We start from the raw sequence: 16279 nt of genomic DNA on the forward strand, positions 1-16279 counted from the left end.
ATTCTGTTCCTTGCTGGGTCATATCACCCTGGATCTACTCATCCCTCCCTCCCCTCACCGATCTATTGAGCTCACAATCCTCTTCTGGGGACATTAAATAGGGGAACCCCAAGGTGAGGGTCATTTGGCATATCCTGCTTTCCCCTTCTTATACTGTGAGCATTCTCAGAGTCTAAAAGGGAAACAATATGATTTTTTCCTAAAGCATCCCTCCTCTTATTCCATTCCTGTCAAACTTCTGTTTACCCTTCAAGGCTCAATTCAATGCACTAATCACCAGGCATAGCTTGATGATCCACCCTTACTGTTCCCAGGGCACTTGCTACATATCCCGGTATTCTCAACAACCAACAGTGATTTCCTATGGTAGATAAATAAGCCAGTTAATGGGCAGATCTGTGTATGAGAACTTAGAAACTGCTCAAGTTACTTGTTTTGACGTGGCTAGATAGGAGTATGATTGTTAGCAGCAGGAACTTGGGAATCAGGTAGACTTTGATTTGAATATTAAGTTTACAACCTCTTTATAAAATCACTCATCTCTCTGCTGATCTCAGCTACAAAATGAGACTGCTTCTGTCACCAGCTTTCTTGGATCAAATGATTTAATAGATGCAAAGCACACAACAAGCACATGGTTTAAATGGCAGCTGGTAAGACTACCCCCAACCCACTGACCAAAAAGTCAAAGTCAAACAGGCCAAAAGTATTGCCCCACCCCCCACCCCGCCACCACTGGATTTTGTCAATTGACCCCAGGTTCTCACCTCAAGATATAAATGGGACCAGTATCATTAGGGGGACTGAAGAACCCATGCTTTCAGTGAGTTTCTGGTATTAATGTTGATGAGTATATTCTGCTCGGGTCTCTCCCTCTTTCTTGCTCACTCTTGCCAGGAATATTCATTTAACATTAAGGACTGCTAAGAGCACACTGGACTCTATTCTGATCCAACTCTAGCCCATCTCCAGGTCTTTCCCACAAATGCTGCGTTGCTCGAGATCCATCCCATTTTTGTCTTTGAGTAGAGGGTTGTCTCTAGCCAGTCCCACCAGACACGCGAATTCAATGTGTAATTTGGAAGGACTGAACACAGCTGCCAATGCAGGAGATCTAAGAGATTCAGGTTCGATCCCTGGGTTGGGAAGATGCCCTGGAGGAGGACATGGCAACCCACTCCAGTATTCTTGCCCAGAGAATCCCATGGACAGAGGAACCTGGTGGGCTCCATAGAGTTGCAAAGAGTCGGACACAAGTGAAGCAACTTACCACAGCACAGTACAAGATTATTGATTCCTAAGAAAGGATTGCCAGGTGGAACTGTTATGCACAGAGGAGATTGAAAAACATAGGAGAAAATGGAGATCTATTGATAGATGGCATTTCCAACACATGCCCCTGAGCAGCAAGAGGGAAGTAGACTGCGGGCATCTCTTAGGAAAGGAAGGGAGTGTACAAAATGGGTGAAAGGTGCACAGAGCAGGAGTGGTAGCCTACTTCAGATTTTGCCTCGGGTCAGCCTTTCTGCGCCTGGTAATGTTCAACATTCATTTGTGAGGTTTGTGAATGGGCTACAGGCCTTGAGGGAAGCTGGAGCCTCTAGGGTTGGATCAGCTTGCAGGCCTTGATAGTACTGTCAGTGCCTGCTAGAGCCAGGCATACTTAACACAGGCTGTCAGACCTTCTAGAAGCAAGTAAAGATGAGCTCTCTGGCCATAGGCAGGCTCTAAAAACTCAAAGTTTTGCATTTGATTAAGGTTCATAAGATACAAGATAGAGTATTAAAATGTAAAAGGCTGCTAGGAAATAAAACCAAAGAAATGCCAAAGAATTTAATCTAAATGCAGATACAAAATAAAATCCTTGCTCTGTTTACTTGGCCCAGATGCCTGAAGCATTTTGAAAGAAGGCATATTTCTGCACCTGAATAATGTTAATCTTGGATTTAGAAAAAGAGTGAGTATAGAGAATTTGGAGATTGCTGAGAATCACTTCTGATTACAATTAGATAGTCTAGAAAACCAACCAAATATTTATGAGAAAACTGCAATGTAGAAAATAATGATGATAACCTTTATTATGGTACTTTAGAGTTGACACAAAGCTTTTTACATAGTAGAGGATGCTCCTGGATTTCCCAATAGCATGCATGTGTGCAGTGTGTTATGAGGTATCATTTTCTCCCCTAAGGAGCTTACAATCCAGTAACAAAAGAAAGACACGTACACAATGTAATATAATACAAAGTAGATGATGAGTCCTTTACAGGGCTCTATAAAGGTAATAAATTTTGATTATTAAGGAGTAGGCTACATAAAGGAAGCACAATTTTAAATGTACTTTGAACTTTTGATAGATGGAGGTGTGAGACAGGCACTTTAGCAAAGAAAACATCATGTGCTAGGGCAGGAAATGGAAAATTGCAGCATGTGTTCAAAAAATGATAGGAAATGCAGGAAGCTTACATTGTAGTCGACATCTGTTACATTTGCCTATTCATTATCCATTCTCTATTCTCTTCATGGTGGTAACTCTATTTCCTTTGGGGAAACCCATTTATTTTCAGTATCTACTGAGAAAGTTGACCCTCCTCCTGGAGTCAGGGCAGTCAGGGCCTGTGATCATCATTTGACCAACCACTACCTCCTATCTCCCTGGATCGAGTTAATACTTCCGAGTTGGGTAGATGACTCAAGTTATCCAACGTCCCAAACTACATCCCAGGAATTTTATTCTCCTTCCACGAGATCTGCAGCTGTGCTGCTGCTGCTGCTGCTAAGTCACTTCAGTCGTGTCCGACTCTGTGCGACCCCATAGACGGTAGCCCACCAGGCTCCCCTGTCCCTGGGATTCTCCAGGCAAGAACACTGGAGTGGGTTGCCATTTCCTTCTCCAAAGCATGAAAGCGAAAAGTGAAAGTGAAGTCACTGAGTCGTGTCCAACTCAGCGACCCCATGGACTGAAGCCTGCCAGGCTCCTCCGTCCATGGGATTTTCAAGGCAAAAGAGTACTGGAGTGGGGTGCCATTGCCTTCTCCTCTGCAGCTGTAAGATTGATGAAATCCTAGCATTTCGAAGGGTCTCTCTGGGCAGAGTCCCTACCACAGAGAAAGGCCAACACATTTATACATGTTGGATCTTTTTGTGCCTAAAACAATCTGCCCTTCCCCTTTTCAGATATGGGAGACAACCCATTCTTCATTTGTTCAGCCAGTTTTCTTTGCTTCCCATTGCTTGTATCCACAAGAATCATACTGCATGGCTGAGGACTGACTGGAGAGATCCATGCCATGTCATGGGACTTCATTCTCTAGTCAAAAAAATCATGAGATGTTTTGGGAAAGAGATGGATTTTGCAATCCCATATCCAAACCAGTTTGAAGGCGACTTTACAGACAGGGAAACCAGGTAAGTGACTTTCACAAAGCCAAAGCCAGTGGGAAGCATTGCTAGCTGTATGTGAGTTCCCCTTGTGAGTTGCATGGAAGGCTCATTGTCACCGCTTCTGAAGCTTAATGTGCACTAGCACTTTTCTAAGCACATGCACACACATTAACTCACTTGACACTCACATCAGCCCTATAAGAAATGTCACTTATTTACACTCATACCAACTCTATGAGGAGGATCCAGCTATCATATGCCACATTTTGCAGAACTGAGGCATATGGAAATTATGCCTCAATTTGTAAGTTGAGGCAAGAGGAAATTAACAAGTCCCCAATGTCCCACAACTAACCAAATGGTAAAACTAAGATCTGGATGTTGGGAGTCAGGTCCCAGAGACTGTCCTCAAAGAAGACAACTGCTGACACCAGGAAGTCTTACAAACATCAAATTCCCTTCCCAGTGGCCCATCTTTTCCTCCCATTAGCCTAGATGCCCATATTTAGAATCACTTCTTTGACCTAGAAAAGGAAGCTGGAAGTGTTATTTATAGAATGCCCATTACATGGTTTCTTGAGTGGGAGATTAGGATGTTGGCCTTTTCCCATTGAAATACTAACAGAGATTTAAAGGGGATAGGTAAGTTTCAAAGAGAAAAATGTGGAGAAATCAGGATGTCTTGGCACTACTCCAGGAAGTGGAAAGTTTCCCTGATATTGGCAGAATGGCATCAAGTGTATGGGTGAGGAAAGAAGGCACAGAGAGAGACTTTGACTTCTGACAAAACTCCCATAAATCCTTGAAAATGCAAACTGCTGTCAAAATTCCCAAAAGCACATTCTTGCAACAGTATGCTTACTTCCATAAATGGCCCTTGTCTGTGTTGTTTCAGTCAGTCCTTGGATACGACGAGATGAAGTCTGGCCTTCAAAGCACTGTCACTGTCAAGTACCTTCTCTCTGCCAGACCTTCCCACAGCCCCAGATGGTCTAACTTCTCCTTCCTTGTCATTTCCTGAGTGGGTGGGAGAGAGGAAAGAGAAAAGAGACAAGAAATGTAGAATTTGTCAGTACCAGCCCAGTATCACACAACCTACCCAGCAGGGCTGGTCCCAAGCAAACCATGCATGGGTTGGTAAGTGGTTGCAGTTTGGCCCCATGCCCACACCTCCCTGCCTGCCCACCTTCCTCTGCAGGAACTTTGACCCACTTCCTCCCCACCTCAGGCTGCCAGTTTTCATAGGGGTTCTTACTGCATCCTCATTGCACTGATATACATGATTAATTATACACTGAAGTAATGCCCTCCTGTGTCATGGGGATGATCATATTAATGGAAGCATTTTAGGGGAGAATTCAAAAGAAGCAACATCGTGATTCTGGAGTCATTTACTTATTCATCCATTTAACAAATATTTGTTGAGAACCTAGAATTTCCCAGGGACTATTCTTGATACTGGAGATAGCTGATTCCCTTTGCTATACGGTAGAAACGAACGCAACACGGTGAAGCAACTATACTCCTCCAATAAAAATCTATAAAAAAAAGACATTCTAGATCATCAATAAAAGCAATCTAATGAGTGTGTAGATAATTTTAGTCACAGTAGAAGCCAACATTATAATGTACTTAGATATAAAGATGAAACAAACTAATTTATAAACAAAAAATATATAAATATATATTTTGAACTTAACCATTTCTCTGCTCCTTCAACACCATCACTCTGGCCTTGGTTACCTTCATCTCTCACCTGGAACCCTATAAAACCTCCCAGTTGGCCTTTCTGCTTCCATACTTGTCTTCTTACATTTTTTATTTTTTTTTTCTTCAAGTACCCCTTACAGGATATCATATCACACTTCTGTGCCAAATCCTCAATGGCTTCCTATCACCCTAAAATATAATACAAAATTCTCATCCGGCTCACGGTTCCTTTTCCAGCTGCATTCCCAGTGACTCTCTCTGCTTAGTCGCTGTGCTCCTGCCACATGGGTCTTCTGAGCCTCGACAATGATTCTGCCTCCTCCCTTTTCTTCAGCCTAGTATACTCTCCAAGATAGAGCTTGAAATTAGAACTTCAACTCTTATTGTTGCTGTGTAGTGGGAGGCTTGCCTGCGCACCCCTCTGATTTCAGCCATGGCTGTGACAGACAGTTCCTAGGAGCCCCCTCTTACCTTGTGCTGTGTCTCCAGCACCAAAGGAGCCCTGTTGGCCTGTGGGCAGACACACGGGGAATATAGGCTGAGGGCATCATTATCCCCAGGTAATCCTCAACTAGCCATATAATCCAGCCTCCTGTCTTTCAGGAGGAAAATTCTAGAAGACATTCCATATACTTCTCAGGGGTCCAGCCTGCATCAGTAACCTTGAACACACCGCGTCACATGAATTTCTCCTCTTCCCATGCACCCCCTCTCCTAATCCTGCCTCCTAGGATCACCTCCCAAATAAACTGCCTTCACTCAGTCTCTTGTTTCAGTTTCTGCTTTGGAGGAATTCAAACTAAGATAGAAGATTTACCCACTCTACCTATTCCTCACTTGCATCAAGCTCCGCTCCTCAGCAGCCACAGAGAAGAGGGAAAAAAAACCCTCACCTCATTTACTGGTTTCTAATTTTCTTCCAATGATCTATGATCTTTACAACCAGAAAAAGAGCTTTCCCTCAACTCCTTCAAAACATCATCCATCCCCACTTCAAAGGTCAATATCTACAGCCTAACTTGAAGAATTCAACTGAAAACCGTTGCAAAAATAACAGTAACAATCAGGGACTGCGTCCAGTTAAGAGGGTAAGGGGTACTATAAAGGAGACATAGTCTCAAAGTCATAAATGACTTCACAATGGACCTGAATGGACACAAGCACCGAGTTTATAAATGGTAAAAGGACAGGCATAGAGTTGACTGATAATTCGGCCAAGAGATAATACGCTTAAATGAGTCTTGGCAAGAATCACTTAAAGTGCTTTGGCTGGCAGGTACTGAGTGTTCTTTATTAGAAATGACTATAGATTAAAGAGATATGAGACAAGTGAGTAATACGAAGCAGAAGAAATCCTTAAATCAAAATTGACATTTTAATAACTATGCTTTAAGTAAATCTCCCCTCTGAAGTCTTCTAATGTTTAACAGCTGCAAGTAAATATGATACCAGGTGAAGCTAATGAAAAAGTTTAATAACGCAGGAAACAAAAGAGCAGAAAGGAAACGGAAACAACCCATTTTCAGTACCTCCAGGATTTCACCTTCTCTCCCTCTTCTGTCCTCTCATCCACCCAGCAGCCTCCTCACTAAGAATTACTGAGCAAGCCAGAGTGCGTTCAAATCTTAGCTCTGTCATATTCCATCTGTCTGTGCTTGGTGAGTAATTTAACCTTCTAAGCCTCAGTGTTCATGTCTGTAAAATGGGATTAAATCACCTGATAGTGTTGTTCCAAGAATTAATTGAGTTAATATATATAAAGGCAGAGTAAACACTTAATAAAATCTCAGTTATTGCTTTTGTTACTATTTTGCTAAAGAAGAAGAAGAAAACTAGAGGAAAGGCATTAGAGAAGAAAACACAGGTGGACAGAGAAAAGAATAGAAAGGAAGGGTGCCTGGAGGCAACTCAATTTGCCATCCAAATAGGACCACTATTCAGGCAGTGTGCTCAGGCAGGTTGACCAACCGGCCTTGGGTTTAGATCAGTCAGTACCAATGCCCCAACTAGTCTAAAAATTTTGAATATCATCCCTACCTTGGCTTGTGCATTATTCAATCACAAAGAATCTTTAAAATTGCAAATCTTTAAAATTCTTTAAGAAATCAATACTGCAACACATATTGAAGACAGGGAAATTGTTAATACTTTATCCCATTCCTGGTAATTTATTCAAATACAAAAGAATAAGTTCTAGACCCACTGATATTTATGGAGTTTTTATTGATGAATACAAAACATCACAAGCAATGTCAAAGTCCATCAATGAAGGAATGGTTAAATACATTGTCGTTCTTTATTTCAATGGAAATTATGCACTATTAAAATTATAATTATGAAAAACAGAAACCCATAGAAACGTGAAGTGCTTATGGTATAAAATGCAGCCAAAAAAGGTACCATAGAAAACTGTGAATACATTCTGATATAATCTGCAAATTATATAAGAATAGAAACAACAGAATATGCAAGAATAACTGTGGAATGACTAATTTTCTTTCTTTTTGCAAAAGTGTTTAGTACATTTGTTATAATATTTTAGCAATTAAAAGGAACTGGGGTGGAGAGAGAAGTGGTTTTCCCTTCTCCAAACCCTACACTCAAAAGTGAGGAATAATATATGTAAAGTACAAGCTGGCATTCTCTCCCAGAAACACCATTAGACTCTCTGAGGGCTTTTGGGCAGATTAGGGAAGCAGGGACTTCCCTGGTGGTCCAGTGGTTAAAATTACCTGCTGACAATGAAGGGGGTGCAGGTTTGACTCCTGGTCGGTAAACTAAGATCCCAATGCCTTGCAGCAGAAAGATAAGAAAAAAAAATTTAAATTAGGAAAAGCTGCCCCTGTGGAAGAATATCCTTCTTAGAGTGCAGACATTTCTTTTGTATTGAGCTCTGTTCAGAGCCTTACCATCCTCCAATGGAGGGTGGTGAAATGGGATTCTTCCAGAAATACGTTGGCTGGATTGCCAAAGGTGAAACTTCTGTAGACCCAAAGATTAATTCTTTTAGGAGGTATGCAGATGAGAATCAGAAAAACAGCAGCTGAATAAACAAATATGTGTGGTATAAAACCTGAATTATATGGTCTACTAAAAATGAGATCTCTTCCCCTCTAAACCTCAGCAAGTGCTATACTATCTAAGCATTCATCTTCTTCCTACTGAAGGTTATATTTAGACTGAACCAAGAAAGATATTGCACCCAAGATTCCAGAAAAAAACTTGAGATGTGAGTCCCAGATGTAGAAAAAAGTATATTTGCCAAACCATGCTGTCTGCACCTTTTCCAGAGGCAGGAACGTTCCAGGCCTCAGATGACCAGGGAAGACAAGTTTCTATGGTGCTTGAAAGGCACCAGAATCCAAAACCCTGGGTCCATCACAGTTAAAGTTCTCATTAGCGCCCTTCATGCCCCTGGCATCAATGGGGCATAATATGGACCACAGGGCTCCTCCCAAAATAGGTTGGGTCTTCCCAAGGATACTGCAAATGTATAAAAATGTTCAGGAACACATAAAATGTTTTATTTTTTTTAATTAGTTTATTTTCTATTTTTTAACTTTATAATATTGTATTGGTTTTGCCATACATTGACATTAATCCACCATGGGTGTACATGTTTTCCCCTTCCAGAACCCCCCTTCCACCTCCCTCCCCATCCCATCCCTCTGGGTCATCCTGATGCACCAGCCCCGAGCACCCTGTATCACGCGTCGAAACTGGACTGGCGATTCATTTCACATATAATTTACATGCTTCAATGCCATTCTCCCATATCCTCCCACCCTCGTCCTCTCCCATAGAGTCCATAATACTGTTCTATTTATCTGTGTCTCTTTTGATGTCTCGCATACAGGGTTATCTTTACCGATTGACTAAATACCATATATATGTGTTAGTATACTGTATTGGTGTTTTACTTTCTGGCTTACTTGACTCTGTATAATAGGCTCCAGTTTCATCCACCTCATTAGAACTGATTGGAATGTGTTCTTTTTCATGGCTGAATAATATTCCATTGTGTATATGTACCACAGCTTCCTTATCCATTCATCTGTTGATGGGCATCTAGGCTGCTTCCATGTCCTGGCTATTATAAACAGTGCTGCAATGAACATTGGGGTACATGTGTCTCTTTCAGTTTGGGTTTCCTCAGTGTGTATGCCCAGCAGTGGGATTGCTGGGTCATATGGCAGTTCTATTCCCTGTTTTTTGAGGAATCTCCACACTGTTCTCCATAGTGGCTGTACTAGTTTGCATTCCCACCAACAGTGTAAGAGGGTTCTCTTTTCTCCACACCCTCTCCAGCATTTATTGCTTGTAGTCTTTTGGATAGCAGCCATTCTGACAGGTGTGAAATGGTACCTGATTGTGGTATTGATTTGCATTTCTCTGATAATGAGTGATGTTGAGCATCTTTTCATGTGTTTGTTAGCCATCTGTATGTCTTCTTTGGAGAAATGTCTGTTTAGTTCTTTGGCCCATTTTTTGATTGGGTCGTTTATTTTTCTGGAATTGAGCTGCAGGAGTTGCTTGTATATTTTTGAGATTAACTGCTTGTCCCTTGCTTCGTTTGCTATTATTTTCTCCCATTCCAAAGACTGTCTTTTCACCTTGCTTATAGTTTCCTTTGTTGTGCAAAAGCTTTTAATTTTAATTAGGTCCCATTTGTTTATTTTTGCTTTTATTTCCAATATTCTGGGAGGTGGGTCATGGAGGATCCTGCTGTGGTTTATGTCAGAGAGTGTTTTGCCTATGTTTTCCTCTAGGAGTTTTATAGTTTCTGGTCTTACGTTTAGATCTTTAATCCATTTTGAGTTTATTTTTGTGTATGGTGTTAGAAAGTGTTCTAGTTTCATTTTTTTACAAGTGGTCTTTTGACCAGTTTTCCCAGCACCACTTGTTAAAGAGATTGTCTTTTCTCCATTGTATATTCTTGCCTCCTTTGTCAAAGATAAGGTGTCCATAGGTGCGTGGATTTATCTCTGGGCTTTCTATTTTGTTCCATTGATCTATATTTCTGTCCTTGTGCCAGTACCATACTGTCTTGATGACTGTGGCTTTGTAGTAGAGCCTGAAGTCAGGCAGGTTGATTCCTCCAGTTTCATTCTTCTTTCTCAAGATTGCTTTGGCTATTCAAGGTTTTTTGTATTTCCATACAAATTGTGAAATTATTTGTTCTAGTTCTCTGAAGAATTCCATTGGAATCTTGATAGGGATTGCATTGAATCTATAGATTGCTTTGGGTAGTATACTCATTTTCACTCTATTGATTCTTCTGATCCATGAACACGGTGTATTTCTCCATCGATTTGTGTCCTCTTTGATTTCTTGCACCAGTGTTTTATAGTTTTCTATATATAGGTCTTTTGTTTCTTTAGGTAGATATATTCCTAAGTATTTTATTCTTTCCGTTGCGATGGTGAATGGGTATCCTTAATTTCTCTTTCTGTTTTCTCGTTGTTAGTGTATAGGAATGCAAGGGATTTCTGTGTGTTAATTTTATATCCTGCAACTTTACTATATTCATTGATTAGCTCTAGAAATTTTCTGGTGGAGTCTTTAGGGTTTTCTATGTAGAGGATCATGTCATCTGCAAACAGTGAGAGTTTTACTTCTTCTTTTCCAATCTGGATTCCTTTTATTTCTTTTTCTGCTCTGATTGCTGTGGCCAAAACTTCCAAAACTATGTTGAATAGTAGTGGTGAGAGTGGGCACCCTTGTCTTGTTCCTAATTTTAGGGAAAATGCTTTCAGTTTTTCACCATTTAGGATAATGTTTGCCGTGGGTTTGTCATATATAGCTTTTACTATGTTGAGGTATGTTCCTTCTATTCCTGCTTTTTGGAGGGTTTTTATCATAAATGGATGTTGAATTTTGTCAAAGGCTTTCTCTACATCTATTGAAATAATCATATGGTTTTTATTTTTCAATTTGTTAATGTGGTGTATTACATTGATTGATTTGCGGATATTGAAGAATCCTTGCATCCCAGGGATAAAGCCCACTTGGTCATGATGTATGATCTTTTTAATATGTTGTTAGATTCTGTTTGCTAGGATTTTACTAAGGATTTTTGCGTCTATGTTCATCAGTGATATTGGCCTGTAGTTTTCTATTAAAGGAAGCTTTTATATTCCACTCCCAGCAACCAATGACCGGGTTTTTGGAACTATCCTCCAAAAATATTTGAACTGTATGACACTACAGTGTACTGAAGAGAAATGAGCATGGGTTCTTAATCCTCTGGGCAAAGAATAAGTTGAGAAAGCTCCTCCTCCCTACCTTGGTTTCTATACACCTCATCAGACTTCAATAGAGAGATTGCCTTGACACACAAGGGGAACCAGTTTCACCAAAGGTTTGAATGAACTTGGTTTGGGACTGAGGCAAAGAGCTATGTGATGTCCTTGGGCTCAGCACAGGTGCCTGCATCTTAGATATTCTTTTCACAGCCTCCTGCTCAGGTGTACAAAGGCAATGACCTCTGCTGAAACTGAAGGTGTGATTTCTCTTGGGTGACTGGGAGTTCAAGCCTGACAAAGCGCCATGAGCCCTGGGGCAAGGTGGTACGGCCCTGGGGAGTGGCTGTCTTCAACACGGAGCAGGATACTGAAATTTAGCAATTCAAGATCCTGTGGACTTCCCTCTGTAGTTCCTGCTGGAGCTGTACTCAGAAACAGGGAGCGCCTTCTTGCCTGGGCGGTCCAGTCAAACCTGCCCACTGCCCCAACCACTGGACAAAGGTGATGACGCCCAGAGCTGGATGATGGGCTGCTTTCCTGCAGCCATAGGATGCAGTTCCCGTTCCTGGTTAATTCTTTGTCCTTGGCACACAGACACTTTAAATTTCCTGGAATAATTTCACCTTCATGTTATGCTTTGGTAAACAGAAGGCAGTCGTCAGGAAGTCATTAATACAAATGTCACTGTGCACGTCACCCTCCCCCAAAGCAACAGCAACCTGTTCAATGCCAAAGAATATGGAGAAACTGGTGAGGGGGCGCTGGAGACAGGAGCCTAGCTTTTCGATTTCCTGGTTTCCTGGTCGTGCTGCAGCTCTGATACGTTTTCTGAAAGCTCTAGGGATCCACACTCTGAGCTGTGCTGTCTTTCATTCAGAGCACGATCACACTCTGCTTTGAAGGAAACAGCCAATAAAAAAAAAAAAAAGCCCTGCTAGGGAGGCCCGGGCAGACTTCAGCACAGTCACGGTCACCGCTCTTTCTTTGAAAGAGGGAACCACACACTGAGATGGGCTTGTGGCTGGCAGTTGAACTTTAAATCTGTCACAGCTGACTGCCTAAAGGTTTTACTGTCCACAACATCAACTATGGTTGTTGTTCAGTTGCTCAGTCGTGTCCTACTCTTTGTAACACCATGAACTGCAGCACGTCAGGCTTCCCTGTCCTTCACCATCTCCCGGAGTTTGTTCAAACTCATGTCCATTGAGTTGATGATGCCATCCCACCATCTCATCCTCTGTCACCCCCGCTTCTCCTCCTGCCCTCAATCTTTCCCACCATCAGGGTCTTTTCCAATGAGTCGGCTTCTACACATCAGGTGGCCAAAGTATTGGAGGTTCAGCATCAGCATCAGTCCTTCCAATGAATGCTCAGAGTTGATTTCCTTTGGAATGACTAGTTTGATCTCCTTGCAGTCCAAGGGACTCTCCAGAGTCTTCTCCAGCGCCACAGTTCAAAAACATCAATTCTTTGGCACTCAGCCTTCTTTATAGTCCAACTCTCACATCCATACATGTCTACTGGAAAAACCATCACTTTAACTATATGGACATTTGTCAGCAAAGTAATATATCTGCTTTTTAATATGCTGCCTAGGTTTGTCATAGCTTTCCTTCCAAGGAGCAAGCATCTTTTAATTTCAGGACTGCAGTCATCATCTGCAATGATTTTGGCACCCAAGAAAATAAAGTTTGTTACTGTTTCCATTTTTTCCCCATATTTGCCATGAAGTGATGGGACTGGATTCCATGGTAGATCAGTCCAGAAAAGTGTGTTTCAAAATGGAAATGTCTCCCGGATCCACTGATGGCAGCTGGGAGAAGGTGTATCAGCAATAGTTATACACGCTGTATTGTTCTGTTCCTCTTGCCTTCTAGTTCCTGTGACCTGGAGAAGCCCCAGTCACCCTCACCACCAAGTCCAACTTTCCCTCCAAGATTCAGATCATATCCCTTCATTTGACAAATATGGCTTAAGCACTCACTTTATGCCATCATTCAATTATCAGTCTTCTGGGGAAGATGACACTGAAAGAGTAATGTGGGCACAGCTGCGGGATGTATCTACTTTGAAAGTAACTTCATTTGGGTGGGGGTTGGGGTCATAGATATAACCTCCTTTCCAAATTCTTCTGGCTTTCCCCAAGCATTATTATCACTCCACCAGTGAATACCAGGCACCTCTTCCATCAGCTCAGTGCCTGGTATTTCTACAGAATGCTTCCCCCACCCCTGCCATCCCTGCCATTTCATTAAGAATATCTTCAAGGTCATTGGGCTGTCCTATTAATCAAGTACCTGGTAAATGTTCAATGATTCAAATAAATAAATCTCTATGAAAGGAACTAACTATTGTCTAGCCAACCCCAAGTGAGATCAATAAGCTTTTTAAAATCCAGATTTGGTCAGTCTCCCAAGTGACAGCATATTTTACTATTTGGAACAGGAACGTGCAGATGATGAGTGTGACTGAGCAGGTGAGCAAATGCTGAATCAGGTAGTTACTGCAGCGGTGAAGAAATGGAGGCAACGAGGTGAGTGAAAGAAAGCAGGGTGTGTTGGAAGCAGCTGCTGAATCAGAGTAAACCTGTCGGCAAAGGTTAGGACAAGGGCCCATTTAAAGGCAAATTTCACTCTGGTGTTTCTGAATCATTGACATCAAAACTACTAAAAACGTGTGGGAGTCACTTCAGTGCTAGAAAAATATTTGAAATCTTATTAACCTCTTTGTACAGAATGCCAAATACTGCATCGAGATAGCAATTAGCTAGTCCAATGTAGTAATGAAATGATCTGGGTTTTTTTTAATAAATTTATTTATTATGAAATGATCTGTTGAGAATGTCCTAAAACAGTGCTTCTCAGATGTTAATATATATACCAATTACCTGAGTATCTTGATAAAATTCAGAGTCTTACAGTGGTGGGGTGAGGCAGAGATTCTGTATTTCAGATAAGTTCCCAGATTCTATCAGTTCCCTTTGAGGAGCCAGTTCAGAAAGACCAGGGAGAACAAGTTATGATTTTGACAAACACACTTTTACTCTTCTTTTTTAGATTTTTACTATTTATTGAAATTTTTCTAATACATGGTCACTGTGATGAATTTGGAAATTGTAAAATATACAGAAAAACCCAAAAACTTAAATAGCCCTCAGTCTCATCACCTAGTGATAATCTATATGAATATTTTGATGTGTTTCCTTCTAATCTTTTGTTTGTTTTTACATAATACTCTCTATAAATTTTTTCTTGTTTTTTAAAAATTGTTTCCCTCATGCTGTTATATTTGAATTGATCAGCAAACATTTAGAAGAGTGCCATGAACTCTTTCACTAAGAGTATAGCAGTTAGAGTCTTTGTCTTTGCTTTTTGGTGAGGAAAAACGATCTGATATACAATCTGATAATAAATAAGATTGAATGGATAAAATTTCATTTTAAGGAATGACATTATATTCCATTTTATAGCTAGTCATAGTATAGTTAACCACTATAGTTAACCAATCATAATATAAATAACCAGTATTCAGGTAATTTCCCTTATTTGCTTATATATATATAATATATACATATATAAATATATATGTAAATGTATATTTACATATATATGTAAAATATGTACAATGTGGAACATTTTTGCAGATCAATTTTTGCATGTATTCCTAATTTCCTTCAGATAAATTTCTTTAAGCAGAATTTCTGGGTCATTGAGTGTATACAGTTTCTGAGTTTTTGATACATATTGCAAAATAGAACTCAAGCAGTGTTGTACCACACATACTTCTACTTGTACTAGTACAATGTGAAAAAGGCACCCAAAAAGCCTTTATCACATTTTTTCCAGCATTAATTGTTATTTATTTTTATACTTGTCCAGATATTCTAGTTTAAATTCCCTTTATACTTATGGGGTTATGCATTTTCACAGGTGTATGAGCCATTGGTTATCTTCTCTCGCAAAGTGTCTATTTCTTTGCCCATTTTGCGTTTGGGGGTTTTCTTTTTTCCCTTATTAATTTGTAACTGCTTTTTATATATTAAATATATTAACCCTTTGCTATAGATTTTGTAAATGTTTTTCTAGTTTATTTTTTGTCTTTTAATTGTGTTTCTGCTTTTTAATCCATGTGTTATTTAGAAGTAAGATGTTTAACCTCCACATATTTTTGGAATTTTTCAGTTCTCTTTCTGTTATGTATCTCAAGTTTAATTCCATTGTCATCTGAGAGCAGGCATTGCATGATTTATATTCTTTTAAATTTGTTAAGATGTGTTTTATGGCCCAGAATGTCATCTATCTTGGTGAATCTTTCTTGTGAGCTTGAGAAGAATGCTTACCGTGCTGTTCTTGGACGAAGTAGTCCATAGATGTCCATTGTATCCAGATGATTGATGGTACTGTTGAGCTTCACTATGTCCTTACTGATTTTCTTTCTGCTGGGTCTGTCCATTTATGATAGAGGGGTGTTGAAGTCTTCAACTATGATAGCGGATTCCTCTCTCTCTCCTTGCAGGTCTATCAGGTTTTGCCTCACGTAGTTTGACACCCTTTTGTTAAGCACTTACATATTAAGGACTGTTGTCTCCTTGGAGAATTGACCCCTTTATCATTGGGTAGCGCTCTTCTTTATCCCTGATAACTTTCCTGCTTTGATATTTGCTCTCTGAAATTAATATAACTACTCTTGCTTTCTTTTGATTAGTGTTAGCATAGTGTATTTTTCTCCATCCAGGTACTTCTAATATACATGTTTTTATGTTTAAAGTGGGTTTCTTGTAGAAACATACAGTTGATCTATTTTTTGATCCACTCTGGCAATTTCTGTCTTTGAATTGGTGTGTTTAGACCATTGATGTTTAAAGTGATTAATGATATAGCTTGATTAATATCTACCACATTTGTTACTACTTTCTATTTGTTCCCTTATTCCTTTATTAT

At 40.2% G+C, this 16279-nt stretch overlaps 1 protein-coding gene across 2 annotated transcripts in view; it reads right to left on the reverse strand.

Annotated features, from left to right (window-relative positions):
* LOC145545399 (uncharacterized) overlaps window positions 1–16279 on the reverse strand; it is a 234556-nt gene that overhangs the window by 75211 nt on the left and 143066 nt on the right. Inside the window, exons 5-6 of one of the 2 annotated variants that reach the window (XM_081589874.1) lie at window positions 4247–4401; window positions 2235–3310 (exon numbers count right to left, since the gene is read on the reverse strand). In XM_081589874.1, the coding sequence (XP_081446000.1) occupies window positions 4315–4401 (87 nt within the window). In that variant the 3' untranslated portion in view covers window positions 2235–3310; window positions 4247–4314. Of the gene's footprint in view, window positions 1–2234; window positions 3311–4246; window positions 4402–16279 lie in introns of those variants that run through there. The other variant, XR_014082044.1, reaches the window with a different exon arrangement.

Source organism: Giraffa tippelskirchi, chromosome 4, assembly GCF_054371585.1.
Source record: "Giraffa tippelskirchi isolate mGirTip1 chromosome 4, T2T-mGirTip1v1.2.pri, whole genome shotgun sequence".
NCBI lineage: Eukaryota > Metazoa > Chordata > Mammalia > Artiodactyla > Giraffidae > Giraffa > Giraffa tippelskirchi.